The sequence below is a fragment of the Toxorhynchites rutilus genome, chromosome 3, assembly GCF_029784135.1.
Source record: "Toxorhynchites rutilus septentrionalis strain SRP chromosome 3, ASM2978413v1, whole genome shotgun sequence".
NCBI lineage: Eukaryota > Metazoa > Arthropoda > Insecta > Diptera > Culicidae > Toxorhynchites > Toxorhynchites rutilus.
In genome coordinates, this window is record NC_073746.1 from 105027821 (window position 1) to 105050446 (window position 22626).

The window sequence follows — 22626 nt, forward strand, 5'->3', positions numbered from 1 at the left end:
CCCTTTTGAAAAACAACTCTTGAATTAAAATGGTCCCAATTCCTGTGGAAATCTCATATTTCCTCAAGTCCTAAACAAATACAGTCTTTCATCCAAACAAAAAATGTGTGTTTCCACAATATTCATTTTCAGGACGATTTTATTGGATCTGCTGTAATGTGAAGCAATTGCGTAGAGTATTGCTATCAAGAAATATAGCCATGAACAGAACAGCAGTGATGAATGGAATTTGAAAAGCTTCTTTTGCTATTAATATTTGATTTTAGAATCTTCAAATGACATTTCAACATATTCAAAAGTAAAGGGTGTGTCACATCAAATTGCATCACGGAAAAAACGCTGTAGAAATTTAATTTTAGGAATTATATCTTCAGCTTTCGCTTATAATCAGATAAGAGTGTATAGATCACGTTGGCCATGCTTCACTGTCAATTTTTCGTAAATTTGGAAAAATGTCGAAAAAGAGCGTCGTGAATTAATCGTGAATAATACGCACTCATTTCGAGAATCCGGAGTTGTCACATCGGGACATCGGTAAGATGCTGGGAATCGTCCAATCCACGGTCAGCAGAGTACTAAAACGATACTTTGAGAACCTAACCATCGACCGGAAGGTGAAGAACGGCAAAAATGGATGCTCCGTCAGTGAAAAAGATCACAAGCGCGTAGTTAAGCAGTTTAGACGTGATCCGAGAAGTTCGGTCCGGGATGTCGCTGAATTTGTCAAGTTCATTCGTCCAGCGGACCAAGCAGCGGGAGGGCCTGCGTACATACAAGGTTAAGAAGGCTCCTAACCGCGACGAAAGGCAAAACATGGTGGGGAAGACGCGAGCCCGGAAGCTGTACACCGAAATGCTGACGAAGCCGCATTGCCTGGTAATGGACGACGAAACCTACGTCAAAGCGGACTTTCGTCAGCTGCCGGGCCTGTTGTTCTTCTCCGCAGAGGACAAATTCAGCGTTCCGGAGGAGATTCGCAAGCAGAAACTATCCAAGTTTGCCAAAAAGTGCATGGTGTGGCAAGCGATCTGCTCTTGCGGAAAGCGGAGCGCCCCCTTCGTGATGACCGGCACGGTAAACGGGCAGTTTTACCTTAAGGAGTGCCTACAGAAGCGCTTACTACCACTATTGAAGCAGCACGAGGGCCCGACCATCTTCTGGCCGGATCTCGCTTCGTGCCACTATTCAAAGGACGTGTTGGAGTGATACGAAGCCAACGGGGTCATCTTCGTGCCAAAGGAAATGAACCCGCCCAACGCGCCGGAGCTTCGCCCAATAGAGAAATATTGGGCGATTATGAAGCAGGCCCTCAGGAAGAACCCAAAAGTTGTCAAATCGGAGGCGGACTTCAAGAGAAAATGGATTTCTGTTCAAAAAAAACTACAACCTGACGTTGTACAGAACCTTATGGACGGGGTAAAGAGGAAGGTGCGAGCATACGGGCTTGGGCTCGAAGTATGAATAAAAAGAAAATGCCAAAAGTTGTTTAATAGTTTTTATTTTACTGTCTAAAATTTTCAAAAGGATCGGTCTACTGGGCGAATTTCTACAGCATTTTTTTCGTGATGCAATTTGATGTGACACACCCTTTATGTCATCGATATCGCATACTTATTAGAATGTATTTCTAAATGAAAATGTATTCAAATATTCTCCGTTGTTAAAAATTAAGACTTTAAAGAAAATAATGTTTTACATATCAATTATTTTTCAAAAGATAGTTATTTTCCTTTTATAGAATGATTTATCATTGAATATTGGAATATTTTCTATGTTTTTCCTTTAGTTTAAAATGTATTTTAACACTACATTATTATTTATTATTAATACTACATTAGTTTTCTAATGACTCGTTAATACAGTCAACGTTGGTAGACGGCCTAATGTTTGAATAATTAGTCGCTCGAAATGACCAAAAAAATTGGGCCATCCCTGATCTATATAAATTCAAACGAATCGCCAAACGTGATGCTAAGCGCAAACCCAGATGAAAGAATCGTTCAATTTGAACCGTCTTTATTTTATTATATTCGTCTCTGCCCATAGATCAATGTTACGGCGAGAAAAATCGGAGAATTTTCAGAAAATTTTGGAAGAAAATGTGAAAAATTCATTCTAGTTTCTTCTAAAGTAATAACGTAGAAGGTGCTGTTAGACTGAAACTCGCGTTGACGGAAGTGATCTTCGTGTTACGTTGGTTTTAAGCGTAAATGGTGATGAGTTCTCAGGTGGAATAACGCACTGGAAATAAATCATGAATAAAAATTAACTTTTCCGTATCAAATATGTATTCCATGTAATGAAGAAACATGTTTTTTTTTACGAATGATCAAAGAATCTGGAAGAAAAATTATTGTTGACTAGCTAACCCGGCAACCTTCGTCCCGCCCAAAATTTGTTTTTTGTTATCAATACTTTCAAACATTCACGTTTTCTTACTAAGCGCAAGTTCATGAGTCCAATCACAGAACTGTTCATTGATTGATCTTCTAATCGACCCCGTTGAATTGACCTTCTACTAAAAAATTCCTAGTACTTCTATCATAACTCATCATTATAATATCAGATTATTTTCAGACTCAATTCTCGTTCAAGATGTTTCATCCACTTGCAAGTAACATGTTTCTCCGTTACATGGAATAAATGTTTGATACAGAAAATATGATAGACCAAAGACAGACCCCTCCCCTCTCCTCCCCTTAGAGAGGGGGAGGAGTGTCTATTCACTATGGAAACGTTTCCGGTCCCCTAAAATATTCACATGCCAAATTTGGCTCCATTTGCTTGATTAGTTTTCGAGTTATGCAGAAATTTGTTTTTCATTTGTATGACGGCCCACTCTAAGAGTGGGTTTAGACTAGTGAAATATTCATGTGAAGAAATATGATTTATAGAGATTTATAGAAATCGCATCAACCGTTTACATTAGTGTGAACTTCTATAATGAATATATTCATATTTTTGGTGAATTTATTCACCTGAAGTAGAACTGCATCCAACTTTAGTGATTTCTCACCAGTGAGAAATTCACAAGCGTTTACATATGCTGAATTTATTCAAGTTATATATACCTCGAATAAGTGTATCATATTCATTCTCACCCGTTTACACCTATTTTCGCGTGAATAAATCCATCTATAGCTATATATCTCCCTAATGTAAACCCGCCATAAGAGAGGGAGGAGGAGTGTCTAACCACCATAAAATTTATTGCACCCTAAAACCTCCAGATGCCTAATTTGGTTGCATTTGCTTGATAAATTCTCGAGTGATGTAGAAATTTGTGTTACATTTGTATGGCAACCCCTCTTAGAGAGGGGGAAGGGGTCTCAAACTATCATGAAAACCTTCCCCGGCCGCAAAAACCTCTACATACCAATTTTCATGTCAATCGGTTCAGTAATTTCTGAGTCCATAAGAATCAGACAGACAGACAGAAATCCATTTTTATATATATATATAAATAACAAGCTGACCCGGCAAACTTCGTCCCGCCCAAAATTTTTTTCAGTTTGCTTTTTCTTTCAGAGTTTTCCGAAAATTTTCAATTGTCATGTTTGATTGGAATATTTTTGGTTGAAATATGTGTAATATTTTTATGGAATCCCCTCTCCATTCCAGAGGAGGGAGGGGTGTCATATCATTATAGAAAATATTATCATACCCAAAAACCCTCACATCCCAAATTGTGCTTGATTAGCTTCCGAGTTATGCAGAAATTTGTGTTTCATTTGCCTTGTCTTGATTAATCCCTTTCCATTAGTTTTTATTGAAAAATTACACTGAGTTAATGATAGACAAAAGTGGAGTGAAAATAGTTGAAGAGGAAAATGAAACAGTTAACACATCGAATAGCATTTATTGCAAATAGCCAAAGCATGTCGTTCTGTGTAATTACATTCACTGATTTCGATTTCGAGCTACGGTTAGACTCAGAGAAAGTAAACTTACCCCTATAAACATGGACACATCGGTGACGCTTCCGCCCGTAAAAAAACATTTAAATTCAGAAAGCAGAAAGCAAATCGACAACGACGGCTACGGTAATAGGATAATTACCATCAACTCATTTGTGCTTCGCATCCAGCAAAACGATACAACATGGCATTCACAATGTGATATCCATTAGCGTGGAAATGCTGATGTTGATGCGTGATAAATAAACTTCGACCCGGAACTGCCGTCAGAAGCTCGTTTCGCCCGTTTCACCCAGTTGCACGACATCGCGGTTGGTAGCAATTCATTGGTACCCTTTTTATAGAAATAGCACCAACAGATAATTTTAGTCAATAGAGTTAGAACAGAGTTATCGGAATGCAATAGGGACCGTGAAATGCTGAAAGAGTTGATAGATAATGGGCATGATCACGAATGTGTGCTTTGTTTTGTTTACTTGAACTTGAAGAGTGTTAAAATCGATGGATAAATAAGGATATTCGATGGTTCGTGTGGGAGCGGGTTGTTACACGAATGTACTGCCTTTCACCGCTAGAGTTCGGTGTTTGTAAACGAGAGCAAAGTGCATGACTATCGCTATATGCCGAAGTGTTAACATTACCGTTTATATTTTACTGAGTTATCTATAGGTTTCTTTCATGTATCGAAATGCGGAGTCATTGGATCAATAATAGGATTTTGTTCTAGATAATGCTTGACGTTTTTAAATTCTGCAATTGTTAAAAAAAATAATTTTCTTCATAGTAATGGATACCTGGATGATAGATACCAGGATATCTCTGGTCGAAATCGAAAACCTTCGTTATTGCGTTACAGCAACAGATCAACATAGAGCTGCAGACTATCCAAATTATTTCACCGAGAGGAGAAAACTTTCACCTATGAACTCTCGGGGAGTTTCATCATCAGTTTTCGAAGACAAATGTTTTACAAGACACAACGGAACTGCTAGGAAATTATATAAATTTAATTAATTTAAATTTAAACATCTGCAACGCACACGAACTTCTTAATTGTTGAATGTGTTCACTAGGGTGCCAATGAATGTATGGGAAAAAATCGACCCTGAAATTTCAAAAAGTTACTCACACAAAATGTTCACCACCTCGAAAAAAAAACCTTATGCCGAATTTCAGTTGAATCGGACTTAAGGGAGAGTGGCGCAAAGCGGTCAAAGTTAGAGTTTTATTGAAAATCGAAATCGGGGATTACGAAAAAAAATGTTGATGCCAAATGTCTTGAAATTGCACGAAACGTCGAGATCTAGTGCCATTTCGAAATTTTTTTTTGTCAAAAATCGGCAGTCTGGGAGTTTTTTTTCGGAGTGCGATACGAAAAGTATGGTTTTGGGCGCCAATAAAAATAGTTATCTCGATTTTTCATTCGGAACTTGCTACGAAATGATGATTTGCACGATAATATACCCAATATATTAGCTCATTCGGACTTCACTAACTAGTGTCGCAGAAGATAAAGTTTGAGTTTTTTGAAAACCGAAAAATCACCGGAAATTGGGGTTTTTAAAAAAAATTGATGCCAAATGTCTTAAAATTGCATGATAAGTCGCGATTTACAGTTATTTAAAAGAGTTTATTTTTTCTCAGAGTTCAGAGTGCCGATTTTTGACAAAAAAATTTTTTCGAGATGGCACTTAATCTCAACGTTCATGCAATATTAAGACATTTGGCATCAACAATTTTTTTTCGAAAATCCCGATTTCCTTTAAGTCAAATAGTTTTTTTTTTCCTCCTTGGGTGATTTTTCGATTTTCAAAAAACTCAAACTTTGACCGCTTTGCGTCACTATTCCTTAAGTCCGATTGAGCTGATATTTTGCATAGGGTGTTTTTTCGATGTGGTGAACATTTTTTTTATGGGAAAACTTTCTGAAATTCGAGATAACCATTTTCATTGCCATCCTAGTGTTCACCTATCTCTATTTTAAGGATCTAGCATTCAGACGGCAAAGGACTGCAGAGTTTCGTTTAAACAACGCGCATTATCTTCGATTGTTACGAGCAGGAGACTTTTTGGCTTGGAGCCATCCCTTGATTGGAATCAAAAGGATCCCATCCGCCGGTTTGATTTGTCCCAAACAAACAATACCTTATGCTCATGTTTATTCCACGCAATATCACTATTTGTCAGAATCGATACAAATATTCTGATCGATCCAGAGCATCGTACATCTGAGGATAGTGTATAACTTTTCCAGCCTATATTTCTCTGAATGAAGACCTGTGGGAATGTAATGTGAACTGACTCGGATGAAGGCATACTGAGGCTGTCCAAGCAATATGAATTATTCACGAAGAGTCATGCACATGAATCTAAGATATGAAAATTGTTTCGAGAACAACAGTATTTGATTTGTTCCCATCGTATGTAATATATTCATTTAACATTTGCAGACGCAGCCTGCGTTCTACAATAGATCCGAATGTACGGGGCTCAACCGACAAACATGTTCGCCCATCATTCACCACACGATGTATTTGACCATGTGGGGGCGTCCGTTGCGCGATGTATTGTGCAAATTCCGCTTTGCTCATTATTTACCCAATTCATTGAATTTCTCCAAACTCTGCTGCTGTTCCGTATATCATAGTCCTGCGAACAGTCAAACAAAAGCCAATGGTTCTCTGCGGAAAAAGGTCGTTTAGTTAATGCAGGCCCAGAATGATTCATTCGTGTGTAATATAGTATTTGCGCGTGGGTGTGGTTTGGGTGGCTCGAAAGTTCGCTACGCAAACAGAGGCCTTTATTCCGGCGGATATTTTCGCGATATGTAGGCCACACCACCGCATGCGTCAAACTACTTCAGAACCATCGGGGTGGCGGTGGGAAATTCTGCGGAACGGAATGAAGCTCTGGACAATGTGGAATTTGTAGTAATCCTGTAAACAATTTACTGTATTTTCGAACGGATAATGAATTGTGTTCAGCCTGGTGGCAGATGAAATGAGTATACAAAATAAGCGGACCGCGATCGAAGTTTACAATGGAGCGGAAATTTCCATACTGGCTAAATGAATGTACTGAGCTTCCGAGGAAATACAGCTGGTGAAAGCTATGGTTCGAGGGAGCGCCTGAACACAATTCTATTTGTTCGTTCCTAAGCTATAGCACCCCATACTAATAGTTTATTCTAATATATGTATGATAATGATAGTTTCGCTAGCGAGTCGCCCTAGTTGTATTTTATGTCGAACAGTCTCTCAGAAACTATTCAACTGCGTCATATTACAAAGTCCATCAATTCGTTCCCAGAAAAGTAAACGCATATAAAAACCACCATTGTTGATCAAATAGTCAAGTCAAATAGTTTTTTTTTTTCCAAAAATATCTCAATTATGAATACAAAATTATATCACCAAATAATTTGAAGAAGATGTTAATCACTGTTAGCTTGTATTGGAATTTTGAATGAACGGTACTCGTTCGAAATTATCTCTTTAGATTTTTTATCTGATTTTGTTCTTGATAGCAATGGCATTATACAACACTATATTGTGATTCAAAGCAGGCCTCTAAACTGCAAGGCATCCAGAAAGTCTATTAAGAAATAATTAATCAATGCTGTATACGCCATTCCACTCCAGCAGCGATTATTGCTACAGATCTGACTTCAGGCTTGACCCACCGTGAATAGAGGTGCCAGGCCTAATCGTTCATCCGAAAAGTGTTGGATGAAAGTTTTTTTTTCCAGAACAACATTTTCTCTTTGATGCTACCCGGATGAAAGAAAAAGAGTGCTCCTTACGTGGAATTTGCCTGCGTCTTTTAATGGAACTAATCCAGTGGTAATTGAATCTATTTCATTTGCTGTTTCTGTTCTACTTTTTACTAAGTTAATGTCCGAATTTCCTGGAAGAGAGGCTCCCGACATGTAGAATGATTTTTACGCAACACATGAAACGATATATTTCTAGTATCACAGAACAATTAAGTAATATAAAATAACAAGAGTGCAATTCCAAATGAAATCGTCCAAAAAATGCAGATTTTAAAAACATGTATTTTGGATTCGAATGAAAGTTTGTATTCTGTCTGGGTTGGAGGAAATATGAGTTTTCCACAGCAATTGGGAATTTTTTGACTCAAGCGTAACTTTTGAAAAGGGCGTATCGATTTTAGTAGGAGAAATCTTTGATAATTTATATCTAAAAAATTATGAGTCGTACCGAAATAGTGTCTTAGAAAGAGTTATAGCGTATTGATGTTTACAAGGGTGTCCGCTAAGCATGATACTTTTTATTTTGTATGTGGAACCATTGATTCGAAGCATTGACCAAAGCGTCCTCGGGGTCCTTGTTTATGACAAGTTCCTAAGAGTGATTGCATTCGCAGACGATGTGAATGTGTTTCTCCGAAACTCCGAAGAGCTTATAAGGTTTTGAATATCATCGCTTCTTTCTCAAAGTTTTCGAAAATCAGTGCAAATTTTAAAAAATCGCGATTCATACGCTTAAATAACTGCAACGGTGGTCCATTTTGTGGAATCCATTATGTGCAAAGGAGAATCGCCCCGAAGCATGCATGAAGGACTTACCTCGTAGACGGACGAATATCGAATGGATGGTGTTTCAGCAAGTGCTGACGTAGCCGAGACGATGACAGATCGGGTCGCTTATTTTATGCTTCATTTGTTGGTAGCGCTGTGGAGGATGTGTTGCAAAATGCATTATTTGGTACTAGCGTAAGCCAGTGCGATATTTCATCCAAGGGGTTCTAAACCCCCACATCTCTCCTCTTCTCACAAGATAAAATGAGAGGAAAAATAAAATAAAATAAAAAAAAATCTTGACTCATAAAAACAGATGATCAATTACGTTTTATTTTGAATGATATGATTTACATCTCTCAAATTTATCTATCACCAACTATGCGTACGAAGTCTTTTAGGTGGTTAGGGACTTTTTTATTCCTCACAGATCGTGGAATCCGTTTATCATTTGTGTGGCCCTGCTCTGAAGCATCTTTTAAAGCTGATTGATCGCGCCATTCGAAAACTTTTTTGGTCTGAGATACGTGACGTTTAATAGTACGTCCCTCGTCGTCACAGAGTATTAGACATCCATTTCTTTCTTCCAGAATGGTATAGCGCTGTGTACCAAACCTCGAATCGCCTTTGGCTCGTTGCTGACGCTGTATTATTACATTATCTCCAGGCTTCAATTGGCAGTTTCGAGCACCACGGCGGTTGTCCTCACGTTCTTTGGATTTCAGCTTCATTTTTCGATCCCTCTCGTTGATTTCACTGTTGTCGTTATCCGGTATCCCCCGATTGAATAGCGGCAGCCCGCGTTTAATCCTTCTTCCACACATGATTTCCTCTGGTGGAACTTTCGTAATAGTGTGGGAGGCTGCATTGTGAGCATGAACAGCAGCTTGCAACTCTGCGTTATAGTCCAACCCCATAGCGGCAGCTACGGCCATGGATTTATTGATGATCTTCATATAGTTCTCAACCATACCATTTTGTTGAGGAAAGTTAGGTGTTGAAAAAATAGTTTTGATACCTCTTTCATGGCAGAATCGACTATAGTCCTCTCCATTGAACGGAGGTCCGTTATCACTCTTCATACTATCCGGAAAACCTTCCCTTTCGAAGATTTCCTCGAGCACTTTTTTTGTGTGTTCGAAACTGGTGGATTTCACAGGACGAGCTATTATGTACCTCGAACGATAATCGACAATCACCAGTATGTAGATGCTTCCGAACTTGGCATAAGGCCCATTAAAATCAAGTGCGATAGTTTCCCAGGCAGTCTTCGGGATTATGGTGCGCATCATTGGAGTGGGCTTTTCCGGTTTTCCATTGACCGCGCATGACCGACAGGCCTTAACCCACATCTCAGCATCTCCGGCCACACCTGGCCACCATACACGCTCTCTTAAAATAGACTTCAGTTTTGCAGCTAACGGATGTCCTTCGTGAGCTACGCTTAATGCTTTCTCTTGTAGTGACTCCGGGATTACAGCTCGACCTCCTTTCAAAATAATTCTGTTTCTAATGCAAAGCTCGTTTCTTACTGAAATGAATCTGTTCAGTTCTTTCGGCCATTCCCCATATTTCAAAGCGTTTAATACTTTTTTCAACGTTTCATCCTGTTCTGTAGCCTCACAAATCTCGTCTTCTGTCAAAAAACTCACGCTGTTTGCTTCAAGGCAAGCGATCTCCCATGGGCTTACATCTTCATTGAATGGTTCAGCAACTCCTCCGTAAAGACGTGATGACGGATCAGCAATATTATCTCTCCCACGAATGAATTCCACCTCATAGCTATATGGACTCAGTCGCAGAGCCCACCCGTCCGCTCTAGTTAGTGCTCTCTTTGAATCCTCCCGGGATCTATTGAGGATAAAACTGACACCTCTTGCATCTGTTTGTAGGATGAAGTGTCTTCCAAGCAGGAAGAATGAAAAATACTCCACCGCCCATACAGCACCCAGCGCTTCTCTCTGGTTCTGCGCATACTTTTTCTCTGTAGATGTCAGCGCTTTAGACGCAAAACTGATTATTCTCTTAGTTCCATCGTTACCTTCTTGCGTAAGCACTGCTCCTAGCGCAACTGGAGAAGCGTCGGTATAGAGCACTGTTCTATCGCTTCCTGAAAAATATCCCAACGCAATCGTAGAATTTGATATCATGTTTTTAGTATCTTCAAATGCTTTAGTCTGATCTGGGCCCCATTGCCATGTATGGGAGGTAGCTACTTTCCACAATGGACTCGTCAAATCAGCAAAGTTCTTGATATAGGAACTCACGAAGGACGCCAATCCAAGAAAACTTCGAAGCTCAGATACGGTTGAAGGCTCGCGGAAGTTTCGGATATTAGCAACTTTAGCATCGTCGACGTGGAAACCATTTTTATCCAGTTCATGACCAAGGAATTTGATTCGTTCTCGGTCAAATTCACATTTATCTGTATTCAGCGTTAGATTGTTTGCTCTAAGTGCTTTGAGGACGTTGGCAACCGTCTTCCTTAAGTGTTCCAAAGTGTCTGCGAATATCAGTATATCGTCAATATAAACGATAACATTGAAGATCCCTTCCAATATGCGAGTCATTTCTCGCTGAAAAATTTCGGGGGCACAGTTAACCCCGAACATGAGTCGCGTAAAACGATACATCCCGCGTTCCGCAAGAAAGGTGGTTAATTCCCTCGACTCCTGACTTAACTCCAGGTGATAGTATGCACTTGTTAAATCCAGTTTAGTAAAGTATCTAGCTCCGTGCAATTTTGTCTTCATTTCATTCAACAGTGGCAGCCGAAAATATTCCCTTTTAATTGCCTTGTTCGGCGCACGCATATTTACCACTAATCTAAAGTCGTCCTTGCCTTTTGGAACGGCTGACATACCGCTAATCCATTCTGGAGCAGTCGTGACTTTCTCTATAATACCTCTAGCTTCCATCTCCTCGAGCCTCACTTTAGCTGCTTCTCTGAACGCAGCGGGAACATTGAAATAAGCGTTTCGTACTGGTGGTACAGTTCTATCAATACTAAATTTGACTTTGATTCCCGGAACCTTTGGAAAAATTTTAACATCTTCACTTTGTTCTGAACAGTTGACAGCTTGTCCAATTAGTAATAATTTCAAATCACTAGCGGTTTCTCGGCCCAGTAATGACCTACGACCCTTTGGAATTACCAAAAACTTTGCTCGAACAACCGGTTTATTCAGACCTTCGACTTCTACTTTTGCCCAAAAAATCTTCGTGACTGACATCGGCAGATCAGCAGCATACGCTCGAAGATCAGGGTGAACTGTACATTCAGTAAACTCGAGGTTTGCGGACCCATATCTGACCTGCATCTCTAAACTTTCCCAATCGCTACCCCCGATCACATTGACATCTGCACCCGAATCTATCAAGAATGATATCGGTTTTGATGAACCGACATAACAGTTCAGTAGAACATCAGAAAGGGATAGTGAATTAACCATCTGAAACAAAATGAGACAATTCATAGTAAAAAAAAAATATATATATATTCACACTCGCATCATGAATTTCGTCAGTTTTATTCAAAGATAATATTAAAGATAACAAGAAAATCATACCTGTTTATTATGTATGGATTCATCAACTTCTATTGAAGAACCAAGACTGTTTACCCGTCTCTTGCGACATGTGGCAGAAAAATGGCCACGCTCGTTGCACGTGTTACAGTTCTTAAATAAAGCTGGACACTGCTTCCCATTATGCTTGGGACAATCACATCGGAAGCACCGGTTGCGTTTCCCGACAAATTTATTGTAGGAATATTTACGATTGTTCGGCGGGCCATTTGAAAATCCCCGATCTTGTACGTTCCATCCACCTGATGAAAATCTCTTCTGTTCTGATTGTTGTTTACTTGGTTTACTAGTAACTTCCATTATACCAACCACCTTGGAGGGACCCGCATTGATGTTGAATGCTTCAGCTCGTGTAGCTGCTTGAATAACAGATTGGGTGTCATGGTTATACGTTCTTGCCGCATTGGCAACGTCTCGGTTGCTCATTCCCTGTAGTATCTGAGAACGGATAAACCTATTCTCATCATTGCCATAGCCACACATACCAGCCTTTTCTACGACTCTTGCATAAAATGTTACAACAGACTCGTTAGACTCCTGCTTGAGACGAGTGAACTCTTCGTGTTCAGCTGTTGTATCAACTAGTGATCGCAGATATGTGCTAATATTCTGCGTTAAAGTTGAGTAACATTGTGAATCAAGGAAACTTGGGCATAGCTTAGCAGCCGTGACTAAACCCTGTAGTTCATCACCCAAGAGAAGGTATAACAGTTTGGCCCGTTTATTGATGCTGACATTGTTCAAATCCGTAGCAATCTCAAAAATTTGATTTGAACCGACACCATTCAGTTCACAATTTACTGGTGGATATACCTTGTGGAAAAGGCCGAATGTCCCAACGTATTCCCCCAATAGTATCTGTCTTTACTTGGGAAGAATCATGGGTTTCCAGATTGTTCGAACCCTGTGACAATTCGACTCGCGGAGTAAGCCATGGAGGAACTGTTACATCACTCAACTGTTGCTCTTGTTGGTTCGACGTTGTAAATACTGCCTTCTCCATACGTTCTGGTCTATGAAGTAAGTTTTCATTTACATTCTTCTTTCTCGAATAAGACACATTGAGTTCCTCTCCGTCTGACTCAATGAACTCTTCCTCTGGGTCTCTCTCTTCATTGTCACAGACATCGTGAGCATTAGCGATGACTCGTACGTATTTGCCACCTGGCATACTGAATACTGTAAATGCCAGAAAGGGAAAGAACAATTTTAAGAATCACACCTGCTGTATATCATGTGTATTGCATCGCAACAATACATTTTAATAAATGCAACACAATTCATTCATTTTGTCATTTTGTTCAATATATTCAATATATTCACTAAACGAATTGAATATATTTTTTTTCCTACATCGTACAATTCGTTTAGTTATAATTCAAAAATCATTCCATAAGTCCATTTATGCTCCAAACCATTTCATCATTTTAACAATGGTCGTACCGAACCATTTATGCCATCTATTTATGGTCGTACCGAACCATTTTGTATATTTATGGTCGTACTGAACCATTTCGTTCACTCATGGTCGTACCGAACCATTTCATAGCAATCTATGGTTGTACTAAACCATTTTATCATTTCAACAATGGTCGTACCGAACCATTTCTTTCATATATTTATGGTCGTACCGAACCATTTCATATATCTATGATCGTTTCGAACCATTCCATAGTCTATATATGGTTGTACCAAACCATTTTATCATTTTTAACGATGGTCGTACCGAACCATTTCTTTCATCTATTTATGGTCGTACCGAACCATTTCGTTTATTCATGGTCGTACCGCACCATTTCATATATCAATCTATGGACGTACCGAACCATCTCTTCCATCTACCTATGGTCGTACCGAACCATTTCGTTTAGTCATGGTCGTACCATACCATTTGATACACCTATGGTTATACCGAACCATACCTCTAAATAAACAACAATTTCTTTCAACGACAGAGCCGAATAAACTCATTGTGGACGTGTGTCTTCTCTTAACCACCACAGCAAGGAATCATACTGAACACTTTATTCAACTAAGTAATAGTAAAAAGTAATTCAACTAAGTAATAGCAAACATTATTTCAAAACGAGTTTCAACGACTAGTGAACCTAGATTGAACTAGTGATTTAATACGGAGTTTCCACGAAGAATATATAGCAGCACAAATGGTACAAACAACGATTATTAGTGCGACAGGATAAGAGGATCTCATTCAAGAGAAAAAAATAAATCCAACCCGTACAATTGACCACTAGCAAGAGTGGTGCGCTTCGGAGGCTGTGAGCAGATAATCGCGAAGAGGACCAGTAAGTATACGATCGACTAGCATCAAGAAAACGTAGTTTTATTCATTCGTTAGCATTCTATCACAATTGCATATGATTTCAATTCAATTAAAAATTTAATAAATTAAGTAGTTATAATAACCTTTGTTTCTGCAAAATACACTTGTTGTTGTGCCGAGAACAAAAGCAGTGTTTATCCTGATCCTGTTCCTGAAGCATTCACGAGCAACCAAACGTTGAAGGACGCTTACGCGCGATAGCGAGAGTATCAACGTTGCATAGGCTCCACTCCGGCTACGAACTACGACTGCGAAAGATTAGCGACGGTCGTTACATTGGAAGCTTCTTATTTGATTATCACATACTGATATTATTACACACTTATGCTGTGGTTTAATGGTTCGCATGTAAACAGTCAAACAAAATATACCACAAATATAAAAGAATCACCTAATAAGGGCCCCCCCTTTTCACTAAAGCACATCCAGTTACCGAGAAATAGAAGAAGAAGTGTTGTGTCCGAGACACGACTGAACAGGAATAAAAATATAACATTTGTAGCGATTGAAAATTCCAACGATCTGCTTCAGCCCCGAAGTCACTTCCAGGGAAACTGCTAGAGCAGATAGTGCCACACTTACACCCACATCAAACGCCCCACAATGCATAATCGGTCATCGCAATAAAACTTCGCGATACAACAAGTATGTCAAATTATATTATGTACACTCGCATGTATACTTTATATTGAGCAAGTGACTTACAAAGCAGCACATTTCATTAAACGGTGCTTGAAACTTTCCAGGGAGTGCTCAAATCGGTTGATGTAAAAAAAAAAATCTAATAAATCCCTCAGTGAGTGAGCCAGAAGCGTCTAAAATTGGACAACTCATGGCGACGCGGCCGATTTTTCATTTTTTCCAATCTGCACTCCGACACTTTCCCGAATGACGCAATCATTTCGTAAAATAAATAAATCCACAAACAAAAAGAACATTTGATTAATAAGTGACTCACCTGAAGGGTTTTTTCCAATTTTCACAAAATTACAACTATGATTTGTTTTCCTTACTTCACTTCACTTTTGCAACCGCGCAGCGTACATAAAACTGATAGAAGCGTGTCGAGAAACGGAGAAAAGTAAAAAAAAAGACACTTATGCCACTGAGAAACTCAATCACTTTTTTCTTTTATTTACTTATCCAAAACATGCAGTTTCCTTTGGGTGATTCTCTTTTGCAGTAATTTTTAATAATTTGTTTCTTTTTTTTTTAAGAAAACAACCCTGTCACATGTCGCCATTGTGGAATCCATTATGTGCAAAGGAGAATCGCCCCCGAAGCATGCATGAAGGACTTACCTCGTAGACGGACGAATATCGAATGGATGGTGTTTCAGCAAGTGCTGACGTAGCCGAGACGATGACAGATCGGGTCGCTTATTTTATGCTTCATTTGTTGGTAGCGCTGTGGAGGATGTGTTGCAAAATGCATTATTTGGTACTAGCGTAAGCCAGTGCGATATTTCATCCAAGGGGTTCTAAACCCCCACACATTTCAAGTAGCCGAAACTGAAAGTTTGAGCATTCTAGGAGTTACCTTCAAAATTACATGGAATGATACTGTTGATGTGAACTACGAAAAGTTGATCAATGACATAAAACACAGATTATGGATTTCCGCAGTATGTGTTCAATTGAAAAAGTGTAGTATGTAAATACCTTTATATTATCAAAGCTATGGTATATAGTTCAGCTTTTCCCAGCCAAAAATTTGCACTTTGCGAAAATGAAGACCATAATTGGAAATTTCTTTTGGAAAAATTGCATTTTTCGAGTGGACAGAAAACAGTTACATCTCGATATCGATAACGGTGGAGTCGGTCTAATTGACCCTACTGCAAAATGTAAAGCCCTATTTATTTGGAATATTGTTAAAGATAACCGAATGCATGACAATACCATCGGCGAAAAATATTTACTGAATTTCAAACATCTAGCTAAACTATCACGAAATGGAAAGGAGTGGATTGAAAAATCTATTCAATTGATTAATGGAGTAGATTCTGTTAGGCAACTTTATCGTTCATTAATTCACCAGCAAGGATTTGTTCCACTTGTAAAAATTAATTTTCCCGAAGTAAGTTGGACTGCTCATTGGAAAATTCTAAGCTATTCTTATTTATTAGCAGAAGATAGGTCAGCACTGTTTCTGCTGTTTAACGACACGACACGACACGACACGAAACAATATAGAATAAAGGATGCGGAGAGTGATATTTGCGAACGATGTGGAAACAATATGCAAGATAGCAATGATCATAGAATTCATCATTGCATTTCTTCAAAAGAGGTGAGAGAATGGGTAACAAAAATTGTAAGAACAAGATTTAAATTGCAATTCGAAAAATTAGAAGATTTTTTGACATGGGAAGTTGATTGTAGAAGTCCTCTGCAAAGCAGCATTGTGGTTGGTTATCCATTGTATTGCTTTCTGTGTACAGCGGCACCCAAATGCTAGTTGGTTCGTTTTTCAAAGAGGAATTCGTGAATTTAGGTGGAATCAAAAAGATCAAGTGAAAATAAATTTTTGAAGTTTCCTTAATATATGTTAAAATAACAAAAATGAAATGAGCAAGAAATTAGAAAAATCTGTAAAAACAAAGGATCAAATAAAAAAAAATATGTAAAAAAGTATAAAAATCAATGTGTGAAACGTAATAATTATACAACTATGTGTGCAAGAATTGTATGAGTGAAAGAATGAATGGAAGTGTAGATGGGAATTTGAGTGGATTAGGTTTCAACAGATTTAAAGAACTTAATCCAAATTGCAAAATTGGATTTAGCTTTTTTGCATCAATGCATCCGAAGCATTGCAAATTGCTGAGTAGTTCAGGAAATCATAACGTTTGTGTTTGTACATTCCATGAAAATGTAAATCTTATGCTTCATAGTCTCAAAAAATATTCCTTTAACATTGAATGCAAAGAATATATGGAAAAAATACTATGGAACATATCAAATAGATCAAAATACTGTTACCTTCGTGAATGTAAAAAATGTCCAACAATGGACGAGTTTGGAAACTGGTTTCTAGATGAGCTTCAGGAACGCAATTTAATCGAAATCACTTATGCACAATGGATTTCTACTGATCGATGCGACATAGAAACTCTTGTAAAACCGGTGGAAGAATTTGTTTCGTATTTTTACGAAAAAATAGAAAAATGACTTACTCATGATTACATTAAAACACAACAGTCCACATTTCTTAACAATATAAAAGCTAATTTGCAAGAAAATGAGGTTGTTGTGATTTGCGATTTTTCCGAAAATTATTCATTTGTGCTTCAAGATGAAGTTCAAAGTCATCACTGGAACATTGGTCAAGCAACAATCCTTCCATTCGTTGTTTATTATAGAGATGAAAAAGGTTCTCTGGCAAATTTAAGCTTTGTAGTTATATCTGAAGTTTTAAGTCATGACACAATAAATAACTGTGCAAGTATTTATTTCTTAATTGGTAACATTTTTGAAACAACAAATGCAGGTAAAAAGAATAAAATTCATGTCGGATGGTGCTGCATCCCAGTATAAAATGGCATTTTATGCAACATCACACGGCAAAGGACCTTGGGATGCAATTGGTGGTACATTAAAACGGATGGCAATAAGAGCTAGTTTGGCTAGGCAGCATGAACATCCGATTACGAGTGCAAAAACGTTATTTGTTTGGGCTAGCAAGCGAAAAGAAGATTATCATACAAAATTGTCTTTTTCATATATGTCACAAGAAGAGTATGATCAGGGTGTGGAAGAGTTGAGTAGCATGTATGATAACACCAAACAAATTCCAGGTACCCAAAAGTATCATTCTCTTGTACCTGTATCCGAGAATGAAGTAGCAGCAAAGTTGTACTCTAACGACAATGCAGCAAGTTATCATAATGTGTATATAAATATAAGAAAATAATGAAAAAATTGAATTATATACAACAAAATTGTTAGTTGATAAAAAAAATGTTAATAAAAAATAAATGCTAAAAATTCTAGTATTATTATTAGTATCTCTTAAACTCCGATAAATATAGGAATTATTTGACCAAATTGTAGAGAATTATATTTTTTCCTTTTATAAATGTTGTGTTTTGTTGGCGCAACATGTATAACATGTTGAAAGTTTGAATTAAGATAAAAAAAAACATTTTTTAATATCGCTACGTTTTATATTGTTATATGTGTTCAAATGATTTTCAACGTAACTCCTAAACATATATTTTTACCATGATGATGTATTTGGAAAAGTTGTTGGAAATTATAAGCAAATTCATAAAATTTCATGAACATGATGGTATAACACGACAAACATATTAAAAGGGAACATTTACTATAAAAAAGACAATAAATTAGAAATATGTTTCAAAATATCTCGAGAATGGCTGCATTTGGAAGGAGATTTATAATGAGCTTTTTTTGTTTTAAATCACATCAGGAATCATAATTTGTGGCTAAAAATGATTGTTAACATACAAAAAATCGAAGTTTCGAAAGTTCATAAAAATTCGATATTCTACAAAGTTCGTCAAAAATAGTTTTACCATCTTGGACCCATTTTTTAAATTTTCTGCATGACTTCTATTTTATTTGAAAAAAAATTTAAAATATGTAATATCCAAAGATATTGCAAATTAAAGATTTTTTTGGAAATAAAAAAAAACTCTTTTTTTTTCTCAGTGTATATTTTTTCATATTTAGACATCAATACTCTATAACTCTTTCTAAGACACTATTTCGGTACGACTCATAATTTTTGAGATATAAATTATCAAATATTTCTCCTACTAAAAGTTACGCTTGAGTCAAAAAAATCCCAATTGCTGTGGAAAACTCATTTTTCCTTCAACCCAAACTGAATACAAACTTTCATTCGAATCAAAAATACTCATGTTTTGTCATTTGTCGATTTCATTTGGAATTGCTCAAGAGCTTTAAAATTTTTGAAACAATATATCTATTAGAACAATTATTTTTACTCGATGCGCTTTTTCTTTACATATCTAAAGAGCTCATGTCACCAAAAATATCTGGTTTTCGGCTATTGATATTGGTCATTTTTTGGGGGCCAATGAACAAAATGTACATGGTCGGTTATTGAAATTTGACATGACAATTTTCACTGCTACCCTAGTGTATGCTTATAAGACCCAATGTTATTCTATAATGTGGTGTAATATTCTCGTGCAATGGTATGATTGTACGAGTGGCTGTGAGGAATAGCCTTTACAACCCAGCCAACCTCGGTTCAGTCACTGTTTGATATCGTTTGGGTTCTTGAACAATTCCAAGCTGACATTCAGTTTGAGAGAATGAGAAGTCGGCTCCATACATACAAAAAATTTAACTCTCTTAAAAACATGTGCTTTAATTTTTTGCATTTGACACGTTTATAAAATAATAAGCATCTTTTCTGCCAAGGATAATATCTTTTCGATCAACGGTAAATTCGGTGTAGAGCACGGTGGGGCTAGTTGATCATTTTTTGAATAAATTGGGCTATAACTTTGTAGTACGAAGTTTTGTGTTAAAATGTTAATTAATATTCGATGAATTTTGACAAAACACCATGACGGTTAAACTAATTTTACACTATATTTTTGCAAAAATGGTTCCCGTTTTCATTAATCGCGATTACTGTGGTAATTATTCGATGTATTCATATTTCATTTTTAATTATTCGATACAAAATTACTAGTTTAAAATTGCAGATATTCAATTATTTGAATTATTCGAACGATTAACCGACATCTCAACGCGCAGTCGGTTTCTTGCTTGCATTCATTTTGATAGTTATTTCATTCACCCCAAAGTATATTGAAATAACCTCCAGGTATGCTACATTACTCGATGCATTATTGTGAGTTGTTGATATTCAATGTTAGCGTTTTTTATAATATAAATTTAAAATTTTACAGCAAAAAATACAAATAGGGGAAAAGCGGTTAAAATAAACACCCTAAGGAATGTGCTCATTTACTGCGTCCACATACTGCTAAAATTTCCGTTCTTCTAAGAATATTATAGCTTAACTAACTGTTGTTCAAGATATAAAACGGTTTTTATTATAAAAAATGAAAATATTACATTTTCCATTAAATGAAAATGAGATGTAAAATCGAGGATTTTTTATCGTGCGGTTGAAATGATCACATGGTGGTGATAAAATGAACAATTACACATATCATGCTAAATGGGATAGATTTATACGTTGTTCCTTATCTAAATTTGTTTAAATCATTGTTGAAATAGTAGATACATGTATGAATCAAGCTGAGCTTATTCAACTAGAGTAGTAATTAGAATTAGAATAGTAAGAAACACAAAACGCTTCACATATTTAGGTTTGGTTTTGGTCGAGGTGGCATATTTTTTCAGGGTCAGAGCCACAAAAGGAACCCCTTGAAAAACAACATTTGATGAGGTAGATCAGCTTTTAAAACATGACATTGTTAGTCGTTATCCTTAGGTGGCTCATTTTGCCCCAAACAACAACGTAATTCCGAATGCAAATTAATCAACAAAATATCTGTTCACCTCTCATTGAATATGTGAACAGTTGTCTAAACTGATGATTTGTCGAAGATATCAGGACGAATAATTTAAATTTCACGGGAAATTCCTTAAACACGATGCGCACAAAATTACATCAAAATGGCTACCGTGAGAGAAATTTCTATTTTATTTATTATTTTTTACATTTGACAGTTTCATGCATAACAGGGTGTCTTAAACAGCTTCAAATGTTCTAATAATAGGATAATGAAGAAATATTAATTTATTTATAGCTTAATTATTGAAGTTTGAGCACTGGTTCATTTTAACCTCATTTCCCCTACATAAAAATGGTTTTCTGCTTGTCTGTCTTTCTGATTCTTATGGACTCGGAAATTACTGAACTGATCGACGTGAAAATGGGTATGTAGGGGTTTTTGAGGCCGGGGAAAGTTCGAGACCCCTCTCACTCTCTAAAGGGGGCCTGCCATACAAATCAAATACCAATTTTCTGCATTACTCGAAAACTAATCAAGTAAATGAAACCAAACTTGGAATGTGAAGGTTTTAGGGTGCACGAAACATTTCTATGGTGAACAGACGCTCCTCCCTCTCTCTACTTTTCGAATACACTGCTCTCTTCGTGAAATATTAGACTCGTATTTCTTTTTTTTTATTAGGAATCCCATTTTCATTTTAGAGTTATCAAAAAAATATTTTTGTCCTTTTTTCCAGAAATGGATTTTTTCAAAAATTCATAACTTATGAAATACTGGACCGATTCGGATGATACATTTTTCGCGGACTGTAAGGTACTCCATAGCGATATCCAATCTAAAAACAGGAAGTGGGTTATATCTATGGTATAACCGCAAGGGTGACGTAGGACTATCGTTGATTTAGAGATCATTTGTATGAAGTTGAATCTGAATTCATTCTGAATGAATGAATATTTGGAGAACTTCGAAAACGAGAGCGTTACGTTGGAGGCACAAGGTTTTATGCATCCAATATTGGATACGGAAATATCCTACTGATGGGGAAGAATAATCTTCAGAAGCTATCCTGTTGATTGCGATTGATTGAAAAATCACAAAACCTAATGTATTTGGTCACAGTGTTACATGGATAGAAAACATTAAAATAAACTCTTTCATATGAATGTAATTTTAAATTCCCAGAGGAACTGGCAGATTATTTTCAGTAAAGATTAGATATTTCCACATTTTCCTCGATACAGGAAGCCCACCAGTGGTTAATGCTAACTCGATAACCATCTGTTAATAGCACTTGATTGAAACATATTTGGTCACAGTGTTACATGGATAGAAAACATTCAAATAAACTCTTTCACATGAATGTATTTCTAAATTCCTAGAGGAACTGGCAGATTATTTTCCGGATCTTCCTCGATCCAAACGGAAAGAATTCCGTGCGTGTATGTGTGTGTGTGTAGCGGCTGCTTCGAGATCTTCCCGGAGAACCGTTTGTAGCATCACTCTCCTCCTGATGGATTCCCTTCTGGCCTAAGGTGCACAAACAGGCTCTTGGTGACACCGTTCATCCGCGCTTTCATGATAAATGAAGAGCTTCACCACAACAGCGACAACATGCTCCAATCGCTGTTCAATTAGAACTGAGTGGATTTCCGAGCGGCGCTCGCTTATATACCGATTGGTGATTTCAATAGCCTGTTTTGAAAGCAATTATAAGACTATTGAAACAAGTTTTTGGATCAAAAAGT

The 22626-nt window shown here is 37.2% G+C and overlaps 1 protein-coding gene across 1 annotated transcript; it reads right to left on the reverse strand.

Moving 5' to 3' along the window:
* Positions 1-8825: 8825 nt before the first annotated feature.
* LOC129773375 (uncharacterized protein K02A2.6-like) lies at positions 8826-13218 on the reverse strand. Its single transcript, XM_055776973.1, has 3 exons — positions 12916-13218; positions 12030-12860; positions 8826-11912 (listed from the first exon to the last, which is right to left on the reverse strand). The coding sequence occupies exons 1-3, from the start codon at positions 13216-13218 to the stop codon at positions 8826-8828; spliced, it is 4221 nt and encodes a 1406-aa protein (XP_055632948.1).
* Positions 13219-22626: the final 9408 nt, after the last annotated feature.

Excerpts from the sequence above, each read along its gene's own strand:
- LOC129773375 (XM_055776973.1), bottom strand. The coding sequence starts at position 13,218 with ATGCCAGGTGGCAAATACGTACGAGTCATCGCTAATGCTCACGATGTC. Across the intron at positions 12,861-12,915 it reads AAACCCATGATTCTTCCCAA|GTATATCCACCAGTAAATTG; the intron begins GTAAAGACAGAT and ends CTTTTCCACAAG. Across the intron at positions 11,913-12,029 it reads AATCCATACATAATAAACAG|ATGGTTAATTCACTATCCCT; the intron begins GTATGATTTTCT and ends ATTTTGTTTCAG.